General features: G+C 42.8%; 1 protein-coding gene across 1 annotated transcript; it reads left to right on the forward strand.

The window, feature by feature from the left end:
- The first annotated feature begins 22,248 nt into the window (after window positions 1-22,248).
- LOC129812020 (complement component C1q receptor-like) lies at window positions 22,249-24,012 on the forward strand. Its single transcript, XM_055863903.1, has one exon. It carries the CDS (start codon window positions 22,320-22,322, stop codon window positions 23,571-23,573), a length of 1,254 nt encoding a protein of 417 aa, XP_055719878.1. The 5' UTR covers window positions 22,249-22,319; the 3' UTR covers window positions 23,574-24,012.
- The last annotated feature ends 6 nt before the right edge of the window (window positions 24,013-24,018 follow it).

The raw sequence follows: 24,018 nt of genomic DNA on the forward strand, positions 1-24,018 counted from the left end.
TCTCAATTAGAGGCAGGTGGTTTTCATTTCCTCTGATTGAGAGCCATATTAAGGTAGGTGTTTTCACACTGTTTGTTTCTATTATGGTGGGTGGTTCTGTAACGGCGTTCCTCCTCCTCTTCATCCGAAAAGGAGGAGTAGTGATTCGACCAAAATGCAGCGTTGTGTGATGACATATTATTTATTTAAACAAGACACAAAACGAACTATACTTGATTAACTACAAAACAACGTAGACGCACCTGAACATAAGAACTTACATATAACGAAGAACGCATGAAAACAGGAACAGACTACATAAACCGAACAAACGAACAAACAAAACCGAAACAGTCCCATGTGGCGTAACATAACACAGACACAGGAGACAACCACCCACAAACAAACAGTGTGAAAACACCTACCTTAATATGGCTCTCAATCAGAGGAAATGAAAACCACCTGCCTCTAATTGAGAGCCATATCAGGTCACCCTTAAACAAACATAGAAACACATAACATAGACTACCCACCCAAAACTCACGCCCTGACCGTCAAACACATACAAAATAACAGAAAACCAGTCAGGAACGTGACAATCCGCTTCATCTGACCACTTCCGTCACTGCTACTGGTTGTTTGAGTTTTTCTTGTAAGCAGGAATCAGGAGGATAGAGTTATGGTCAGATTTTCCAAATGGAGGGCAGGGGAGAGCTTTGTATGTGCCTCTATGTGTGGAGTAAAGGTGATCTAGGGTTATTTTCTCTCGAGTTGCACATCAATTTTCCTGCGCTTAAAGTCCTTGGCCACTAGGAGCCGGGGGCGTACTAACCCCACTAACCGTACTATTTGTGACGTAAATTGAGGATATAATATGCCTACTAGTCATAGTATGGATATAGTTAGTATGCCAAAAGTTCCCGGATGTCGTACTACATTCGCCAAAATACGAAGTATACAAGCAGTGGACACTATTTCCGTGCTTTTAGGGCCCATAATGCAATTCTTCAGAAAATGGGCGTTGTTTCACAACGTTTTCAGATTTGAAGAAAATGGCAACAAAAAAAAATCAACAAGAGCTGATACAAATTCAGTGCTTTAACTAATAATAACAAATGTTAAGAAAATGTTCAGCAAAGTAATAAAGTAATGACTTTTCAAATAAGTTACCTTACACGTTATGTTGGCTGACAATTTGTTAGCTACGCTATCCTTACGAACCGCATAGCATACCATTACAGCAGTATGTACTGGTATGTTAGCTAGCTACCTAATGTTAGTTGGCTACTAATATATCAAACTTGCCAGTATATTAACTACATGCTATCTAACTAACTACCCAACATTTATTGACTCGATTATTCCCGTCATTCTTAGTTTAGCTAAGTGGTGTAGTCGTTGTGGGTTCTCAATGTGGGCATTTGGGTGCGTTCGGAATTTCGCTCTGGCTATCTACTCCGATTTCAGAGATCTCTCTCTGACGTACCTGTGCCAGAGCGCAGAATAACTGATGAATACACGAACACTCCTCACAAGTTGAATATTTTTATTTTTTATTTTGATGTAACCTTTATTTAACTAGGAAAGTCAGTTAAGAACAAATTCTTATTTACAATGATGGCCTACCCCGGCCAAACCCTAAGCCGGACGATGCTGGGCCAATTGTGTGCCACCCTATGGGACTCACAATCCTTGCCGGTTGTGATACAGCCTGGAATCAAACCACTACTGCAAAACACCAGTCTCAACGTCAACAGTGAAGAGCGACTCTGGGATGCTGGCCTTCTTGGAAGAGCTGCAATGAAAAAGCCATATCTCAGACTGGCAAATAAAAAGAAAAGATTAAGATGGGCAAAAAAACACAGACACTGGACAGAGGAACTCTGCCTAGAAGGCCAGCATCTCGGAGTCGCCTCTTCACTGTTGACGTTGAGACTGGTGTTTTGCGTGTACTATTTAATGAAGCTGCCAGTTGAGGACTTGTGAGGCGTCTGTTTCTCTAACTAGACACTCTAATGTACTTGTCCTCTTGCTCATTTGTGCACCGGGGCCTCCCACTCCTCTTTCTATTCTGGTTAGCATCAGTTTGCGCTGTTCTGTCAAGGGAGTAGTACACAGCGTTGTACGAGATCTTCAGTTTCTTTGCAATTTCTCGCATGGAATAGCCTTCATTTCAGACTGACGAGTTTCAGAAGAAAGTCTATGTTTCTGGCCATTTTGAGCCTGTAATCGAACCCACAAATGCTGATGCTCCAGATACTCAACTAGTCCAAAAGAAGGCCAGTTTTAATGCTTCTTTAATCAGAACAAATTTTTCAGCTTTGCTAACATAATTGTAAAAGGGTTTTCTAATGATCAATTAGCCTGTTAAAATGATAAACCTGGGCCTCTGTATGCCTATGTAGATATTCCATTAAAAATCTGCCATTTCCAGCTACAATAGTCATTTACAACATTAACAATGTCTACAATGTATTTCGGATGAATTTGATGCTATTTTAATGGACAAAAATTGTGCTTTTCTTTCAAAAATCAGGACATTTCTAAGTGGCCCCAAACTTTTGAATGGTAGTGTAGGTGTCATAATGAGATGAAGTGAGGAGGCTTTGTAGAGAGCTGGTGCTGCATACTTCTCCTATAAGAATCAATCATTAGTAAGCCAATATATTCACGTTACCGGCACAGCAGTGTTTTGCATTCATATATGAATATTCAAATTCATGGTGTTATTCATATCTAAATGTTTACAAGCATTTACTCAACCACCAAGGTAGTCATTACAGTGCTCACCTGAAAACACACTGATGAATCAGGATAGTTTGACGTCTATAGAGTCTCCTCATTTATCCTCGGTAATAACCAATACAGACATATTGCATTTATCCTCAGCACTACTAGCCAAAACAGACATTAAACCTGATTGCATATTATGCTGTATGATTGATGTGTTTTGATGTGTTCCTGCCTTGTTGTGGTTGATGATGAAGCCAACTGCTGTGTATACCGCTCATTGCCATGGTTAATGTGCATTAGGTTTGCCTGGATGGCTTACTTGCTTAGACACCCCCACCCTAACCTGAGCTACATATACAACAGTCAGCACAATGCCATTGCATTCAACATTAGTAACACTATGGGTGAATATACACTGAGTATACCTAACATTATGAACAACTTCCCAATATTGATCTTGTCTTGCCCGTTCACCCTCTGAATGGCACACATACACAATCCATGCTTCACGGTTTAAAAATCCTTCTTTAACCTGTCTCCTCCCCTTCATCTACACTGATTGACGTGAATTTAACAAGTGACATCAATACGAGATCATAGCTTTCACCTGGATTCACCTGGTCAGTCTGTCATGGAAAGACCAGGTGTCCTTAATGTTTGTGTACTCCACACCAGATACCCCGAGGCTTTGACTTTCATGTTATCTTTTATCTGCAATTGTCTTTTCATGCCAGCCAGCCTAGCTATGAGCCATCGAAATCATTGGCCCCTGAAGGTCAGTTATGATAAATAGAATGAGGTACTCCAAATTGGAAACGCAGGCAATGGTGAAACTGTATCAGAGTGAATGGGTCATAAATAGACAATGAGGCCCTATCTGATAATGCGATACGTAGTGATGAGTCTCGCTCTCACTGTTGCCTGCCCAGCACCTAAGCTTCTGAGTTTGCATTCTGTCTGTCTCTAGAAATGAATTGGTATAGGTGAACCTATATCTATCCTACCCTGCCTTTCTAAGGTCTTCGAAAGCCAAGTTAACAAACAGATCACCGACCATTTAGAATCCCACCGTACCTTCTCCGCTCCGCTTTTTCCAGAGCTAGTCATGGGTGCACCTCAGCTACGCTCAAGGTCCTAAATTATATCATAACTGCCATCGATAAGAGACAATACTGTGCAGCTGTATTCATCGACCTGGCCAAGGCTTTCGACTCTGTCAATCACCACATTCTTATCAGCAGACTCAACAGCCTTGGTTCCTCAAATGACTGCCTCGCCTGGTTCACCAACTACTTCTTTGATAGAGTTCCGTGTGTCAAACCGGAGGGCCTGTTGTCCGTACCTCTGGCAGTCTCTATGGGGGTGCCACAGGGTTCAATTCTCGTGCCGACTCTCTTCTCTGTATACATCAATGATGTCGCTCTTCTCTGATCCACCTCTACGCAGACGACACCATTCGGTATACTTCTGGCCCTTCTTTGGACACTGTGCTAACTAACCTCCAGACAAGCTTCAATGCCATACAACTCTCCTTCCGTGGCCTCCAACTGCTCTTAAATGCAAGTAAAACTAAATACATGCTCTTCAACCGATCGCTGCCCACACCTGCCCGCCTGTCCAGCATCACTACTCTGGACGGTTCTGACCTAGAATATGTGGACAACTACAAATACCTAGGTATCTGGTTAGACTGTAAACTCTCCTTCCAGACCCACATTAAGCATCTCCAATCCCAAATTAAATCAAGAATCGGCTTCCTATTTCGCAACAAAGCATTCTTCACTCATGCTGCCTAACATACCCTCGTAAAATTGACTATCCTACCGATCCTCGACTTCGGCGATGTCATTTACGAAATAGCCTCCAACACTCTACTCAACAAATTGGATGCAGTCTATCACAGTGCCATCCGTTTTGTCACCAAAGCCCCATATACTACCCACCACTGCAACCTGTACGCTCTCGTTGGCTGGCCCTCGCTTCATACTCGTCGCCAAACCCACTAGCTCCAGGTCATCTACAAGTCTTTGCTAGGTAAAGCCTCGCCTTATCTCAGATCACTGGTCACCATAGCAGCACCCACCCGCAGCACGCGCTCCAGCAGGTATATTTCACTGGTCACCCCCAAAGACAAATCCTACTTTGGCCTCCTTTCCTTCCAGTTCTCTGCTGCCAATGACTGGAACGAACTGCAAAAATCGCTGAAGCTGGAGACTCTTATCTACCTCACTAACTTCAAGCTCCAGCTGTCAGAGCAGCTCACAGATCATTGCACCTGTACATAGCCCATCTGTAAATAGCCTATCCAACTACCTCATCCCCATACTTTATTTATTTATTTTGCTCCTTTGCACCCCAGTATCTCAACTTGCACATTCATCTTCTGCACATCTATCACTCCAGTTTCTAATTGCTATATCGTAATTACCTTGCCACTATGGCCTATTTATTGCCTTACCTCCCTTATCTTACCTCATTTGCACACACTATATATATACTTTTTTTTCTACTGTATTATTGACTGTATGTTTGTTTATTCCATGTGTAACTCTGTTGTTGTATGTGTCAAACTGTTTTGGTTTATCTTGGCCAGGTCGCAGTTTTAAATGAGAACTTGTTCTCAACTAGCCTACCTGGTTAAATAAAGGTGAAATAAATAAATACATTTAAAGAAGGTTGGCTGCTGCCAGTGTTGTGTGTAGTCACTGAGGCTGCTTCCCAAATGGCACATTGTTCCCTTTATAGTGAATAGGGTGCTGTTTGGGACGCATCCCTGAGTGACTCTGGCCTGTGATGTAAAGGGGGTATAACAGGGTACAGAGAGCCAGGCTGGGATGGCAGCAGCCTGCTGAGTCCGTCACCATTAAGGCTGACCTTGGGCGCACAGGACACAGGGAGGACTGACTGAGGGAAGGGGAAGCACTGGGGAAGGCAGATGCTGTGTCCGCAATGGCACCCTATTCCTTATATAGCGCACTACATTTAATGGGGCCCTGGTCAAAATTAGTGCCATTTGGGACAACGCCATAGTGTGAGGGGAATAGACTTAGGCTTTACAACAGACTTTACTGTACTTCCGGAGAAAAGGGTTACAACAGAAGGGTCTTCGTCTTTGTAAGTATGATTATGAATAGCAATGATTTAAACTGAAATGACCGTGATGCTCTCCAGAGGGAAGGGGAATTTACCCCAGCAGCAGCAGAGAGACATGGTTCCTTCTTCCTTCCTCTGTGGAATAATATGACCAATGGGCCATTCTTGTGTCACGTCTGCTCCCGCTCTTCCCCTCCCCCTGGCGCTTGAGGGCGCCAGAATGCCTTGCATCACTCACTCCTGCCATCCATCACGTACACCTGCCTTTCCTCGTCACGCGCATCAGCGTTATTGGACTCACCTGGACTCTCTTATCACCTGTTCATTTCCTCCCCTATATGTGTCAGTTCCCCAGCTCTGTTCCCCGCTTCTGCATTGATTGTTTTCTGTTTGCTAACGCTGTTTATGTCTCGTTCTATGTCCGTTATTTATTAAATGTTACTCCCCGTACCTGCTTCGTCTCTCCAGCGTCATGTTTGTGACAGAATTCAGAAGCCATCACACGAGGCATCGGGGAGTACTGGCGTTCTGGTTGGTTTAGTGGCATCGGCTCTGGGTCACCACCGATGGAACCGGGGGTGCCTAGCCTGCTCGTCGGGCTTCCACGCCCTAGCAGGCTCGAGAGGTTTCCTTGCCCCGGTTGGCTCGGATGGCGCCCATCCCACGTCGGGCCTCAGCTGGATCGTCAGTTCTTGTCTGCCCAGCCGGTCCAGGAGTTTTTTGTTTGTTTGTTTTTTGTTTTGTCGGTGACGTCGGGGGTGGATTCTGCCGCCGATGGAACCGGGGGTGCCTAAGCCAGCCCGTCGAGCTTTCATGCCCTGGCTGGCTCGAGAGGTTTCATTGCCTCGGTTGGCTCGGTGGCTTCCCATCCCACGTCACACTTCACCGGATCATGGGGTTTCCTCAGCGGGATCGACAGGCGTCTTGACTCAGCCGGATCGTCAGGCTCCCATGCCTCAGCCGGCTCGCCAGGCTCTCACGCTCCTGCCGGTTCGTCGGGCTTCCACGCCTCAACCGGCTTGCCCAGCGCCCATGTCTCGGCCGGTTCGCCCAGGTGGGACGCCGGGTGGCGCCCCTAGAGGGGGGGTACTGTCACGTCTGCTCCCGCTCTTCCCCTCCCCTGGCGCTTGAGGGCGCCAGAATGCCTTGCATCACTCACTCCTGCCATCCATCACGTACACCTGCCTTTCCTCGTCACGCGCATCAGCGTTATTGGACTCACCTGGACTCTCTTATCACCTGTTCATTTTCTCCCCTATATGTGTCAGTTCCCCAGCTCTGTTCCCCGCTTCTGCATTGATTGTTTTCTGTTTGCTAACGCTGATTATGTCTCGTTCCATGTCCGTTATTTATTAAATGTTACTCCCCGTACCTGCTTCGTCTCTCCAGCGTCATCATTGTGACATCTTGTTTTTGCTATTTGGAGAAATGTGTTATGAAATCCAAAAATTGAAATGAGTTGTCTCGACTGGTTGATAACAGAATTTTGTAAATGCCTTTCTCTTTTGACGTTATGGCCGTTTTATAGTGTTTGCCATTGGCTGTTGGTAAGTGTTAATGTGCTTAGTGTGACTCATTATTTAGAGTGTGAATAAGTAGGAGGTTGACCAGGCAACTGAAATTTCACACATGCCTACACTGATTTCAATCAAATGTGATTATGCCAGTAAGTGTGATATTAATCCACGTAATAGTGAATTCCCTCTTTGAAAACAAGGAAGTATATTTATAAAGCAGCTCTATTACATTGAGATTTTGAGGTTTGATTAGGCCTGAGTCAAGGAGAGCATCATTAATTCTGCTGTATCCTATAACCCACTTGGATGAGTATTACAGGAAGAAGGCATTCGGTGACTTTATTCATATGCTTTATACCATTTTCTGCAGCAATTTGAAGTGATTTCTTTCAGTTGAAGTATGAGGAGCAGATGACTACTGAATCATTCACTCTCAGAAAGAGAGTGAATCATAGGAGATGATGCAGTACGTTTAATCTTGATCTACTCCTCATACTGAAAGAAATCACTTCACATTGCTCCAAATGATGTAGATCAAGATTGTCATTAAGAAAACCCACAGAAATCATATCACGAACATGGTTAGATTTTAAAAACGATGAAAGAAAATCAAACTCAGATGGTTTGTGGATTTTGTTTTGACTCCCTTTGAACACATTGCTCAAGAAGAAAGATATGCGATTGGGCTTTGATGCAAACCAAATTGGCCAAGGAAAACTATGCTATAACTGTCAGTTAGTGCTGAACTATCACACCCCAAATATAGCAGCAGGTTAATGGACTAACGCCATAACTACCAATTTATGGAGACTTCGTAGAGCTCATAGAGCTCTGGTTAAAAGTAGTGCACTCTGTAGTGAATATGGTGCAATTTGGGAAACAAGTTTCATTTAATTGACTGCAATATAATAGCAGAGTTCCACACAAACAAAACAAACCATCACAGTAACCACAGTTGTGTGGTGCCCTTCGTGGAATTAGTGAGTAAGAGACAATAGTCTGTTGTCAATCACATCTAGTGGGTAGTAATTTAATTGACATTTTCCGCAGAAAATCTACCACTATAGTGGTGCCTTTGATAGTAAACGGTGAAGTGGTACACAGACAGCCTAAGTTACACCACCTTTTAGACAGCGCCATCTTTCCACAGAATTATTCTGAACAAAAATATAAACGCAACATCTGAAGTGTTGGTCCCATGTTTCATGAGCTGAAATAAAAGATCCCAGAATCATTCCAGAAGCAAAAAAAGCTTATTTATCTTAAATGTAAACACATTTGTTTGCAAAAATGAAATGTCCACCAGAGCTGTTGACAGAGAATTGAATGTTAATTTCTCTACCATAAGCCACCTCCAACTTCGTTTTAGAACATTTGGCAGTACGTCCAACCGGCCTCACAACCGCAGACCACGTGTAACCATGCCAGCCCAGGACCTCCACATCTGGCTTCTTCACCTGTGGAATCGTCTGAGACCATCCACCTGGACTGCTGATGAAACTAAGGAGAATTTCTCTCTGTAATAAAGCCTTGTTAAAAGTTCATTTGTGGAATTTCTTTCCTTCTTAATGCATCACTTGTTGTGACAAGGTAGGGTTGGTATACAGAAGATAGACCTATTTGGTAAAAGACCAAGTCCATTTTATGTCAAGAACAGCTCAAATAAGCATTTGCAAAAACCATCAAGCGCTATGATGAAACTGGCTCTCATGAGGACCGCCATAGGAAAGGAAGACCCAGAGTTATCTCTGCTGCAGAGGCTAAGTTCATTAGAGTTACCATACCAGCCTCAGAAATTGCAGCCCAAATAAATGCTTCACAGAGTTCAAGTAACAGACACATCTCAACTGTTCGGAGAAGACAGGCCTTCATGGTCAAATTGCTGCAAAGAAACCACTACTAAAGGACACCAATAATAAGAAGAGACTTGATTGGGCCAAGAAACATGAGCAATGGACATTAAACCGTTGGAAATCTGTCCTTTGGTCTGATGGGTCCAAATTTGAGATTTTTGGTTCCAACCGCTGTGTCTTGGGATGATTTCTGCATGTGTCGTTCCCACCATGAAGCATGGAGGAGGAGGTGTGATGGTGTTTTGCTGGTGACACTGTCTATGATTTATTAAGAATTCAAGACACGCTTAACCAGCATGGCTACCACAGCATTCTGCAGTGATACGCCATCCCATCTGGTTTGCGCTTAGTAGGACTATAATTTGTTTTTCAATAGGACAATGACCCAAGACACCTCCAGAGAGAGAACAAATCCAATATGCATTGTACGGATACCTACTGTATCAACACAAAACTCTTCTGGCAAGACCCACGCAATTTAATAAATGGGAGGTGGGAGTCTCCCAAAAAGCTATGATTCAGATTCTGCTGACTGCATTATCTAATGACACAATATACCTTCCTCTTAGACAGTCAGGCCTAGCTTAAATCAGAATAGCCGACATGGACCGTATGGTATTCTGTCATGGATTACTGCCACAACAGGGCCAAGAGTTTTAAATATAAGCAGATGAATGAATGGCAGTAGAATAGTGGCTATGTCCCAAAATGGTATCACATTCCCTTTATAGTGCACAACTTTTAACAAGGGCCCATAGGGTTCTGGCCAAAATAGTGCACTATAAAGGGAATAGGGTGACATTTGGGATATACAACATGAGTCTTTCTTTGCTCCAGCAGGCTCTGAGAAGAGATGTCACCGGCAAGGCCCTCTACAAATCCTCTCTGTTTAACATAATGTTCACAAAGCTTGTTCCCATTCTCTTGGAACCTATAAGGCCACATTCCTGGAAAGCAATCGCATTCATGGATCGTCATCTCTGATTTAACGTCCTGCCACCAAAGAAACAACTAAAACTCTAAACCAAGCGGCGAGATTTTGCAGCTCTGACATCAGCATGGGTGTCAGGTGTGGTTTGGAGAGGTGGTGTGGAAGGTGAGGCCAAAGCACGGGTCGTGCAGCCCCAATCTAACAGGGCAGGATATAGAGATCCTGATTATCACTGCACTGTGGTTTGGAGAGGTGGTGGGGATGTTGATCCAAGAGACAAGTCAGGTTGCACGTTGGAGTCTTTTCTGGCCCCGCAAGACTAATGCAAACCCATAGCTATTTTGTGCTTCTCAAAAGAGACACTCATATTGCTACTATGTACTTACGTTGATTCAGAATAGTTTGATGTTGAAGTCTCGGGAGAAGGAGATGTGAGCGTCAGAGGGCGGTTTAGGGACTCTCTTTAGCAGGGGGAACAGCTGTTACATTTTGCATTCCTGCTAGAACTGCTCACCAAACTCCCCGGAAAGCTTAAAAAAAATAAATCCTAAAAGCATTGTGTGAATTGAGATGCTCCAAGGAGTTTACACCATTCTTTGTGTTCATGTGTATGTACAATTGGTCTCTCGAGGCTACAGGGAAATGTGCAACATTCAGCATGCAGTCACAAACAGCAGCAGCATACCAGCTCCAGCAAAGTGGGAGAACACTAGCAGAACTGAAGTGAAATCAGACCCGCTTTCATAGATCTCGATTTCCCATGTACTTTATGCGCAGAATCTATTATTTAAAGATAATGTCCTTGAACCAGACTTTATACAGCCGTATTGATAAATCAGCACAGCATCAATAGTTACCATAAATATTGGACCTTTCTGTTGTAGCCCTGTATTGATGTGTTCCTGTTAAATGAGGAACATTCATCGGGTTCTTTCATAGCTAGCTAGCTTTAATCGTTCTACTACTGCCTCCAAAAGACTGCTGCACTTAGCAGAAGCGTATGTTTAGGAAAGCTATCTTCCGCTCGACAAAGAAGATGCCAAGAAAGATGATTATGATGAATAGTGTACTATTGGATTCAATGCTTTTTGAGTTGTTTACAATGAAATAGAGTGGAAAGAAAAAGACTGGAACACTATGTAGGGGCCATCAAAGACATTAGCGGTAGATCAACAACTGTAACTACTTTAGTATTTCAGTGAAAATAAGCTTTTACCAGACCATAGTGAACCCATTATGGGACAGATAGTTAGGTTGATATTGTGGGACAGATAGTCAGATTGATATTATGGGACAGATAGTTAGGTTGATATTATGGGACAGATAGTTAGGTTGATATTATGGGACAGATAGTCAGGTTGATATTATGGGACAGATAGTTAGGTTGATATTATGGGACAGATAGTTAGGTTGATATTATGGGACAGATAGTCAGATTGATATTATGGGACAGATAGTTAGGTTGATATTATGGGACAGATAGTCAGATTGATATTATGGGACAGATAGTCAGATTGATATTATGGGACAGATAGTCAGATTGATATTATGGGACAGATAGTCAGATTGATATTATGGGACAAATAGTCAGATTGATATTATGGGACAAATAGTTAGATTGATATTATGGGACAGATAGTCAGATTGATATTATGGGACAGATAGTCAGATTGATATTATGGGACAGATAGTTAGATTGATATTATGGGACAGATAGTCAGATTGATATTATGGGACAGATAGTTAGATTGATATTATGGGACAGATAGTCAGATTGATATTATGGGACAGATAGTCAGATTGATATTATGGGACAGATAGTCAGATTGATATTATGGGACAGATAGTCAGATTGATATTATGGGACAGATAGTCAGATTGATATTATGGGACAGATAGTCAGATTGATATTATGGGACAGATAGTCAGATTGATATTATGGGACAGATAGTCAGATTGATATTATGGGACAGATAGTCAGATTGATATTATGGGACAGATAGTCAGATTGATATTATGGGACAGATAGTCAGATTGATATTATGGGACAGATAGTTAGGTTGATATTATGGGACAGATAGTCAGATTGATATTATGGGACAGATAGTCAGATTGATATTATGGGACAGATAGTCAGATTGATATTATGGGACAGATAGTCAGATTGATATTATGGGACAGATAGTCAGATTGATATTATGGGACAGATAGTCAGATTGACTGTCGACAGTACAACATTATTTTCAATCGCTGAGATTAGTGTGCACAATTTTCCAACAGTTGTCAGTTTCAAGGAACAATGTAGAAAAGAAAGCCTGATGGCTGTTGAAAATATAACAATATAACAGTGTAACAATTTCTCCTGTAGGGTGTTTTTTAGTTGATAGTTGATAACACTTGCAGTCAATGATTAAATTATTTTTTCACTCTCAATGAAAACCCATTCGCTCACTAGCGGGTCTGGGGGGAGCCAGGGGGGGGCCAGTGCCCCTGTGACAACAAGTTTGGACCCCCTTGTGGCCCCCCTAAATGTGGAGTATGAAATAATTTTTACATAACTCATTTTTGCTATCTTTTTTTACATCCGTTATTAGACAGTGGCAACGATGATGATTATGAACATGGTCTTTTGCCTGTTAATGCCTGCAATGCAGTGAAGAAAACGATATGACAACAATCACATCTAATGTCACTGACCCCTCTAACAGTACAACTAGCCTCAGCTTGGCCCCCCCAGTTGAAATGGTCTAGAACCGCCACTGCCTTCGCTGCCTTAATTAAGCTATCTACTAATGAAACTATTGCTCATTATGGCTCATTCAAATACACTACAGGATCCACCTTGTGGTTGTAATGCCACACCAATACCATTGTTGTATTTGTATTATCAGAGCAAATCAAGTGATGAATGTCTTTGACACAAGTTGACAGATAAGTTGTATCGTGTAGTACGTGTAGATAGATGTGTTGTTCTATACTGTTTTAAACCATTATGTTAGTAATCGTACTTGTATTTTGTATTTATTAAGGATCCCCATTACTCTTCCTGGGGTCCAAACACATTAAGGCACTTACATTCCAAAAGATAAAACAGTACATCATATAACATTGTCACACCACTACATATCTCCAACACAAAATGTACAATACCACCATACAACAATATTACAATGTACGTGTGTGTAGAGTGCGTGTGCTAGCGTCCGTGTGTGTGTCTCTTCACAGTCCCTGCTGTTTCATAAGGTGTATTTTTATCTGTTTTTTAAATCTTGCATCAGTTACATGATGTGGAATAGAGTTCCATGTAGTCATGGCTCTATGTAGTACTGTGCACCTCCCATAGTCTGTTCTGGAATTGGTGATTGTGAAGAGACCTCTGGTGGCATGTCTTGTGGGGTATGAATGGGTGTCTGAACTGTGTGCTAGTAGTTTAAATAAACAGCTTGGTGCATTCAGCTTGTCAATACCTCTCACAAAGACAAGTAGTGATACGAAGTGAATCTCTCCTCTACTTTGAGCCATGAGAGATTGACATGCATATCATTAATGTGAGCTCCCCATGTACATTTAAGGGCCAGCAGTGCTGCCCTGTTCTGAGCCAACTGTAATTTTCCTAAGTCCCTCTTCGTGGCGCCTGACCACACGACTGAACAGTAGTCCAGGTGCGACAAAACTAGGCAGGCCCGTGCACAGACAAGGTCTACCAGTGCCCGAGCACATGCCCCTTTGCCCCTTTAGGCCGGTGTTATAAATGACACATTTCAAATGTTGTGTATTATGTTTTTTCTGTCGATGTTGTTCAGAACCCATGGCCCGCAAGTCTTTGAGCATCTCCCTCTGTCTGTGCACAGCCCTGTATAAGGAACAAAGCACAAACATCTTCTCTGCTGCTGATGGGGATTTCCCTGTGTTGATATTGACTTTGTTGACCTACTTAGAAATGGTGGATCAGATCTGGGATTTCAATTCAACCCCCCCTTTTCAAGACAATAGGAGAAAAGAACCAGGAAACACCTAACTCCATCACACTGTATACCAAGGTCCTTCTGCATATCAATGGTCTGCTTTAACCTGGCTGGCATCACTAGTCTATGAAATGACCTTCAATCATTTGTACCTTTCCTTTACCATTTACTTTCCCCCAATCCGCTCTGCTGTCAAATCACACTGCAGCAACATCTGTGGCTTTGATTTACACCATTGTGCGACTGTCTGTCAGAGAAACTGTTACGCCTGGGACTAAAAGGTGCGTGTCACTTCTCTATAAATAGAGGACGTTTTACATATCCCTGTCACGCTGTATGACAACGCATCCTCTCCTTGAACTGCTACTTCAGCTCCTTTTTCTGGCTGATCTGCATCTTTGTGTTCTCCATGTACCCTTTCAGAGCTCTGTTGTTTATCTCCGGCTTTTCACCCACCTACAATCTCTGCATTGATATGGAATCAATGAAGAATTCCCCATCTGATCGTGATCTTCTCTTTGGCAATGCTCCAGCAAAACCACTAAGGCAGAATAATCCTCTTTGGGTCAGTGTTTCTAGAAGCCCACAGGAGGTGCAGAGTTTTGTTGCATAGCCCTAATGCATGATTGCTGGCTAGTTGAATCAGGTATGTTAGTACTAAGCTGGAAGAAAGGGTCCCCAGGACCAGGATTTAAGAAGAAATGCTCTTAGGTTATTTTCCTATATTCAGTACAAGGCATATAGTTGTTAAATGACCATCCCAATTGTATTGGGATAACAGAGCTAACAATAAACAGGTCTTCAACAGGTTTTAAACTTCTCTAAATACCTTACTTTTATACGCAGGCAATTAGCATATGCCTGTAAAAAGAGAGGGGAAGCAAACACATCTGTTTCACCTCAGCAGCGTATTCAATATTGCATCTGTGACATTCATTTCCCATTTGAATGATTCCCTAAAGATGAAATCAAGAGATACTTTCAGCTAAGAGAAATCGCTCCCTCTTGGGATTTGGAAGGGAGAATGTTAATCAAAGTAAATATCAGGGTCCTCTGTGCCAATGATAACGGTTTATAGTTACATCTCCTCTCGCTCTTTCCCTCCCACTTTCTTTGCTTTCTTTCTCTCTTTCTCTTCCCCTCTCTCTGTTGCTCTCCTTACCTTTCCATCTCTTTCTCTCTCCATCTCGTTCTCTCTCTCTCCCTCTACCCAACAACTCACAAAGCAGGTAGTGAGACAGAGGACAACAGGGAGAGGCGGTAAACTGTAATTAAATATCCAGGGCTAATCCGCATGAGATTGATGTGCCACACCTAGAAATAGTCCTTATAGTCATCCTGTCGCCTAGAAATTATGGTTAACTTTGCTGTCTAGCTCCCTGGGCTGTTTCACAATAGGAAAGAATGGGGGTTGGCCGGGATTTGGCTGCCTGTGGTCTGTGGTGATAACACTACTGCAATAATGGAGCCTCCTGGGGAAAGATGAAACATTTCCTCTCTTTACAAAAATGAAAGGATGTGGCTTTATTGAGAGAGGAGCTGAGAGACGAGTCCCTTTATCACTTCCTTTACAATTACAGACCTGATTTAAAAGAAGAGCCGTTTAGACATGAGAGAAAGGAATGTCAAACGGCTGTCTGGTCTAACTATTACCGTGTCAATTCATTTCCTGGATACTCCAATCCAACCAAGTATCCAATCCTTTCAAGTACTACGTCGAGGACAAAGGATCAATATCTGCTTCAAAATGAAAGCATTTCCCACAGCACTTACCTGTATTGGATACATGTGGTTGGACAGAGATTTCAGTTAATCCCAGGTCATACTGTGAGCAATACAGTGGCAAAAGCAAAGCACTGTGTTCTAACAAACGGAACACTATTTGTACTGCTCAATTGTGATTCAGCAGTAATGTCAGAAAGAAGGTCAGTTGCCATTACCAGTTAGGTTGAAATGTCTCAGAGGTTCTAAAAAATAGGATGTCCATTTTCTTGTAGATATCTGAGGTCATCCTCAGGTCATACGGTGAACAATACAGTGGAAAAAGCAAGCAAGCTTTCTGATGGACTGAATACTGCACAATCGGAATCCATGCTTTAAGATTGTGTTGATCACGTAGACTGGGATGTGTTCCGGGTAGCCTCTGAGAATAACATAGACAAATACACGGATATGGTGACTGAGTTCATCAGGAAGTGTATAGGAGATGTTGTAAGCACTTTGACTATGTTGTTGTACCCACTTTGACCGCCCTGTGCAACTGGGTCGAACCAGAAACTGTGGATAGATGGCAGCATTCTTGCAAAACTGAAAGCGCAAACCACCGCATTTAACCATGGCAAGGTGACTGGGAATATGGCCGAATACAAACAGTGTAGTTATTCCCTCCATAAGGCAATCAAACAGGCAAAACGTCAGTACAGAGACACAGTGGAGTCGCAATTCAACGGCTCAGACACGAGACGTATGTGGCAGGGTCTACAGACAATCATGGATAACAAAGGGAAAACCAGCCACGTCGCAAACACCAACGTCTTGCTTTCGGACAAGCTAAACACCTTCTTCGCCCGCTTTGAGGATAGTACAGTGCCACAGACGTGGCCCGCTACCAAGGACTGTGGGCTCTCCTTCTCCGTGGCCGACGTGAGTAAGACATTTAAGCGTGTTAACCCTCGCAAGGCTGCCTGCTCAGACGGCATCCCTAGCTGCGTCCTCAGAGCATGCACAGACCAGCTGGCTGGAATGTTTACGGACATATTCAATATCTCCCTATCCCAGTCTGCTGTCCCCACTTGCTTCAAGATGTCCACCATTGTTCCTGTACCCAAGAAAGCAAAGGAAACTGAACTAAAAGACTATCGCCTCATAGCACTCACTTCTGTCATCATGAAGTGCTTTGAGAGACTAGTCAAGGATCATATCACCTCTACCTTACCTGACACCCTAGACCCAATTCAATTTGCATACAGCCCCAATAGGGCCACATACGACGCCATTGCCATCGCACGGGACACTGCCCTATCCCATCTGGACAAGAGGAATACCTATGTAAGAATGCTGTTCATTGACTGTAGCTCAGCATTCAACATCATAGTACCTTCCAAGCTCATCATTAAGCTCGGGGCCCTGGGTCTGAACCCCGCCCTGTGCAACTGGGTCCTGGACTTCCTGACGTGCCGCCCCCCAGGTGGTGAAGGTAGGAACAACACCTCCACTTCGCTGATCCTCAACACAGGGGCCCCACAAGGGTGCGTGTTCAGACACCTCCTGTACTACCTGTTTACCCATGACTGCGTGGCCACGCACGTATCCAACTAAATCATCAAGTTTGCAGACGACACAACAGTAGTAGGCCTGATTACCAACAACGACGAGACAGCCTACAGGGAGGAGGTGAGGGCCCTGGGAGAGTGGTGCCATGAAAATAATCTCTCACTCAACATCAACAAAACAAAGGAGCTGATCGTGGACTTCAGGAAACAGCAGAGGAAACACTCCCCTATCCACATCGACGGGACCGCAGTGGAGAAGGTGGAAAGCTTCAAGTTCCTCGGCATACACATCACTGATGATCTGAAATGGTCCACCCACACAGACAGTGTGGTGAAGAAGGCGCAACAACAGTGCCTCTTCAACGTCAGGAGGCTGGAGAAATTTGGCTTGGCCCCTAAAACCCTCACAAACATTTACAGATGCACAATTGAGAGCATCCTGTCGGGCTGTATCAGTACAGGTGCATCAAGGCTGGGACCGAGAGACTGAAAAACAGCTTCTATCTCAAGGTCATCAGACTGGCCACTTCAATAATGGAACACTAGTCACTTTAATAATGTTTACATACTGCTTTACTCATCTCATATGTATATACTGTATTCTATTCTACTGTATTCTAGTCAATGCCACTCCGACATTTCTCATTCTAATATTTATATATTTCTTAATTACATTCTTTTACTTTTAGATTTGTGTATTGTTAGATACTACTGCACTGTTGGAGCTAGGAACACAAGCATTTCGCTACACCCGCAATACCATCCGCTAAATATGTGTATGTGACCAATAAAATTTTATTTTATTTGAGTACTAGATACATGGGAATAAAATTAATTTTAAAGTACAAGGAAAACTTTCTACAGCCTTCTGAAACAAAAACACCTATTATTGCAGGTCATGTAGAGCTGTGTCAACTAACATAATTAGTGTTACGTTCCCCAGTTTCTGTGTTGTTGTGGGTTTGTATGTGTGTGTGCATTTCAGGAAATGGATTCCTCAAGCAGCTGATTGGTCGGCCCCATCGATGATTGGAGCTCTGAACTCTCCCTCTCGTCAGGGGAAACAGCTGTCTTCAATTACCAACTCCTTCTACAGCTGGATAAAAGCCAGTGTTCCTTTGTCAAGAGGAGAGAGCTTCTAGGATGTCCTGTGTTGGTTGTTAGGCCATGAAAGTGTTTGTTGAAAGTATTTTGTAGCCGCTACTCCTGAGGTATGTGTGTGCCAATAGCACTTGGTGTTTTTGATTATTGAAATTGTTCACTTTAAGTTAGTAATTATTGTGTTTCATTTGTTCCCGGGAGGGGAACACACCTTGGAAGTGTTTAGGCAAGAGGCCTGCAGACCTACATAACCCGTAGTATTTACTGTCTATGCACACTAGGTAAGACCTGGGCGGACCACCCCCTGTATTTTGGTTAGCGCACTAGGAGGTGCTCAAAGATTAGGTAAGTAGTGGGTAGGCAGGTAAGGTAGGAGTGGGGGCTCTTTAACTTTTACTTTCTTTGCTTTGGTTCCGTCCAGACCATTTCCCCCACAATACCGTGTTAGGAATAATATATCAAATGGTCATTTTCTCCGCCTCTGTCGTCCTTACCCTCCACCTACGATCACATACCTTTTTCACTCCACGGGGAGTTTAGTTGTAGCAGGGTGTTGCGTTCCCTCCGCCAAGAGGCGTACGTAACAATTGGCTACAGTAAAGCGTGAACAACACTTCTATAGATAAATATGTTGTCAGAAAGCATTTGCGTTGACTTGCTGTCACTACTGAATATCATTCCTCATTAACATTTTACTGCAGTGGGCTAAATCAGGGTCACATAGTGTTCCTTGGTAGTCTTAAACAAATCTACTAAAAGTATGCACCTCACACACATGGTTATGGGCTTTAAAAAAGAAGACATCTGTACTATGTCAGATATAGAGATGAAATGTATTACATGTTGAGTTTGCAACCCAATATTACACTTGATATACATAACAGAAGACTGCAATATAACAAAACGGTTTGACATAGAAACACCAGATCTTTTAATTTATCTTTATATGATGAATTTATGAAAAATATTAATAACATTCCACCCATGAGGCCAAAGAGGCTGCTTTTGGTGATTGACTGCAGGAAAGGGCTATATCAATATTAGCACATCTGTTTACCCACAGGTATCATTGTCATTTGTGTACTGATTCAGTAAATGTCATATTTTATTAATGTGTTGAGAGGTTGCATAACCGCCAGTGTTCTGTCCAATTTTAATTGGATCCAGGAGATACTGGACTGTCCTTAACCTGGTAAATGTACTAATAGACAGCTTTGTCAAGTTACACACACACACACAGCTAACCATGTCATGTTACCAACGAGTACATTATTTCTCTCTATCGGTATAACATTGTTCATATTTGCAGGGACTTATTGAGAGTAAATTCCAGGGTTCTTGGGACCACATGGTATTTATGGGCTCAGTGTGGATTCATCTCTATGTGTCATGACTGGGCTGCCTCCCACCCTCCCACACAGTATATCAGTCTTCATGTATCACTGCAGCTCCATTCAGAGAGAGAGAGAGACCCTGCTGGAGCCCAGTACAATTACCCAGCATATTGTTACACTGTCCTATTATAAACTCAAGTGTTGGAGAAAAAATATACTCTATTTGCCATAAAACCTTAAATGAGAGGCTCAGTTGGCCATGATATTCAAACATTGCTATACGTTAGGCAGATGGCATAATGCTTCATATTCATTCTGAATAAAAAGCTGCTTTTGATGGACATGGACATTAAAAGCTCATAGTCGGTCAAAAGAATGGCATCAACATATCAGTTTTCCAACAGGTAGCTTAGAACCACTACAGATCATTTCATCAGATCACAAGCTATCGTCTGTATCAGTCCGTGCTGTTTGTGGGAGAGATGCATACAGCCACCGTGTAACTGAAATGTGTTGGTACTGTAATACACACCACCCACCCAGCACACCACAGCAATGTTTCACTTGTTGTTACATAATGAGGGCTAAACACTTCCTTTAGGATTCAGGACATGCAGATGGGTAATTCAAATAGAAAAAGGAACCGTGTTAAAACACTGTTATAATATCGTAATATATCATTGGGAATCAGAGCAATGGAAAATGGATGACAGGGTAGAGGATATGACAGAGTTAGTGCTGTAAGAACTGTTGTGTTTACATTGAGGTACAACAGCAAACTGAAAGGGGAGGCACGGTAGTTTAAGAACAAACTAAGCAGTCTAGATCACTTAGAGGGGCTGAGGGGCTATCAAAAAGTGGCATGACCGTGAGGAGCATCCTTGAAGTCATCTGCATGTAGTGTATGTTTTCTTGACTATACTAATTGATACGGGATGGTTTAACCACTCATTGTATTGCTACATGAATTGGTGTACACTAACAATGGCAATAACTGAGTATTCAGAAATATTGTAGTATAATATAATTTTTGACATTTGGAATCCTGATTCCCACAGTGAGTAGAATGACTATGTGCTGTTAATCATTGACTGATGTGACCTAATTCGTTAATCCAGAGGGAGCTAACAGTCTGGAGGTCCTGGGGCTCTATGTATCAAGCGTCTCAGAGTAGGAGTGCTGATCTAGGATCAGTTTTGCCCTTTAGATCACAATGAATAAGATTACATAGACAGGGGTAATAGATCAGGAATCTTACATTACTCTAAGGTACTTGATACATACAGGCCCTGAAGTACTTTATTAGAAGGATAAGATGCACATTGCTCTGACACTGCTCTCAGCGCTCCAAGGGGTGTTAAGTATATACGATGCAAATGATGATACAAATCCTCTACCCACAATACTTTGCAATTCACACTGAAACCATAAAGTCTGTGGTACAAGACAGGGTTGTTTCTTTTTTTGGTCTTAAATTGAAGGTATTAAACCGTTTGGTGGTAACAACAATTAGATTTAAACCTAAGTGGAGTTCCCATACATTTTTACAGTAAGTAGGCAAATGGAAAAGTGACTTCACTTGATTGTTCTCGCTCTCTGATGGCTTTTGGAGTGACTTATTTTCCTGTCACTAATAATTCAATTTCCTCTGGTTCCCCAGCCCCTCCCGTATTTGTGTCCCTCTGACTGCTCCTGTCTGAGTACTGCTGTGGACAAAGGCTTCTCATATTTGGGTTGTGCTACAGCGAGGTCCTCAATCTCAGCCTCTCTTCCTGCCATTCTCTGGCACTTCCTTCAGGAAGCATCTGCTTATTTCTGACAATGAAACTCTGCAGCATAACCTAAATAATAGTCATTTACTTAGGGAACATGGAATAATCTGTGTATCCCAAGTGGGGGACCCCCTGAATGCCTCACAACGTGTAGTTGTTATTCAATGACACCATTCTGAGTTTCCTGTTTCAGGGTTGATAAAAACCAAACCACACGAGGGGTCTATTCCCTGAGGGAATTAATCATACAAAGTCCACTTTTTATCATCACATCCTGATACCAGGACCGTTCATCAGCAGGCTGGCATATCCTCTCACAAGTTCTGTTTTTCCAGTTGGATGTGTGCACCCCTCTGGTTCTCTTTTCTGTGAAGTAAAACGTCCTGCAGCTCCGACAAAACAAAAGTGAAGCTGGCCTGGTGATCTCATAGGGAAATATTATCAAAGAGTCAAGGGATGTCAGTTACTGGGGTTAGGCTGATAGCACCTGGACTACATTACTGTATTTTTCTCACAACTCACTCAGGCATTGGACCTTGCTACTGTGTACTTTAATGAATGGGTAATTAGATTCTAAGTTGCTATTGTTTGGCTGTGCCACCACCCTCTCCGCAGAGGAAGTGGATGGCTGTATCAAGTCTAAGCACACTTCCTGTGCTTGTTGTCTTGGGAGGACCTATTAGGGGCAGCTAAGAAAGCAGCAGCAAAATGAATATTGTCAGCCAGTCCATTACAGGAGCAGCTAGCAGGAGGACCATTGTCAGTCTGAATGAGAACCACTACCGTCAGATCGATGGTGCAAGCAGGGAGAATGGAGTACTATTGGATATGCCTGTGGAGTGTCTTGGGGGTAGGTTTGTGTGTTCCTGTTGCTAAACCCTATTACATTCATCCTTATCCTCTCAACTTTGACAAAGCTTCAGAAGCCTGTCAGCCTGGCAGTTTCCTAACTAAAGTGGCCAGTATGGAGGAAGCCTTGAAGATTTTGAAAGTAATCTCGGACATACCATCCAAAGAACGTACATTTCAGTTCTGGGTGGGCTTGATGAAAGGAAAAGGGTCTTGCGTGAAACATGACGCACCTCTGAATGGTTTCAAGTGGACGGTGGATAACAGCAGCGACACAGAACTGGATCAGTGGAAGTATTTGCCCAATCCAACCTGCACGGGTATATACTGTGTATTTCTCTCTGGTGAGTTTAACGGAACTGAGATTGTGAACTGGGGATTTGTTTCCAGTACCTGTAAGACAGAGTATCCATTCATTTGTAAACAACGTAATGGAGAGGTACCTATCATGAAGCAGTGTCCTATCCCACACATACCAGAGGCCCGAATACTCAGGCCAGACCCAAAGGATCATCATAAACTGAATCTGGATTGTGGGTTTGGGAAAATGTTTGAACTGACTTGCTCTGCAACAACTCTAACATGGGAACGTGATGATGGATCGGATATACGTGGAATTTGTGCTTCATGCAAAGCAGGTTATATGACAGATGGGTCTGGAAGCTGTGTGGACATTGACGAATGCAGAGATCGGCCCTGTAAAGACCAGTGTGTCAACACTGAGGGTTCTTTCCTCTGTAAATGCTATGATAAAAATGGAAATCTTCAAGATGAGGGCTCAATGGCATGCAACGAACTACCAGCAGCTACCATTGCTCCTGAAGGTAGTGACAACCATTTGGTCCAAGACTATACCCCAACTTCTAAGCCAGCAATTCAGGAGAAGCCTTTTCTCGCCTCTCTGCCGGACCAACACACTCCAACTTCCCCTACAGATGACATTGAGATAGTGGACAAGAGTGGAGACCAAGCCTACATTTTCGTACCTGTGCTGATAGCAGTGATGGCCTTGGTCGTTCTGTTAGTCGTGGTGTTATCTATTGTTAAGTGCTGCCTCAGGAGGCGATCACAGAAACTGGCCATGAAAAATGCAGAGAAAATGGCAATGAAGAGGGCGGAGTCCTCCAAGGAAAAATACTCCCTTGAAAACGCAAATGAGAAGGAGGTAAGATAAGACTCCGGCAACCTGAAGGTTTTAACGGGACAATGTATAAGATCTCTCATCACTCCCTTACATCAAATAGCACTGGAATGAAATGTTTTATTGAAAGGATTTTCATCTGCAGTAGGTCACTGTACAGGCTTTGGATATTATCATTTTATTTTGAGGATTTGTATATGGGCTGAGGGCTCACATTTCTTCATAATTTGCTAGGCCTTTATGTTGCATTTACTGATTTTATTGCTGTACTGTATATATGTGATTTGTATATAAGTCATCGTGTAACATATGAAGATGAATTGGATGCTTCAGTATTTTGGAAGTTTCTAGTCCGATATAAAGGATCATAGCCTCTGCCCATGGTGTAAAATGTTCAGCCCATAAACCTAGGTCTGTCTCATTTCAAAAGAAAGACACTATCTTGTCAATAAATCAACTGTTTATAAAGCAATAGATT

Source organism: Salvelinus fontinalis, chromosome 15, assembly GCF_029448725.1.
Source record: "Salvelinus fontinalis isolate EN_2023a chromosome 15, ASM2944872v1, whole genome shotgun sequence".
Taxonomy (NCBI): Eukaryota; Metazoa; Chordata; class Actinopteri; order Salmoniformes; family Salmonidae; genus Salvelinus; species Salvelinus fontinalis.

Excerpts from the sequence above, each read along its gene's own strand:
- LOC129812020 (XM_055863903.1), top strand. The coding sequence starts at position 22,320 with ATGAGAACCACTACCGTCAGATCGATGGTGCAAGCAGGGAGAATGGAG.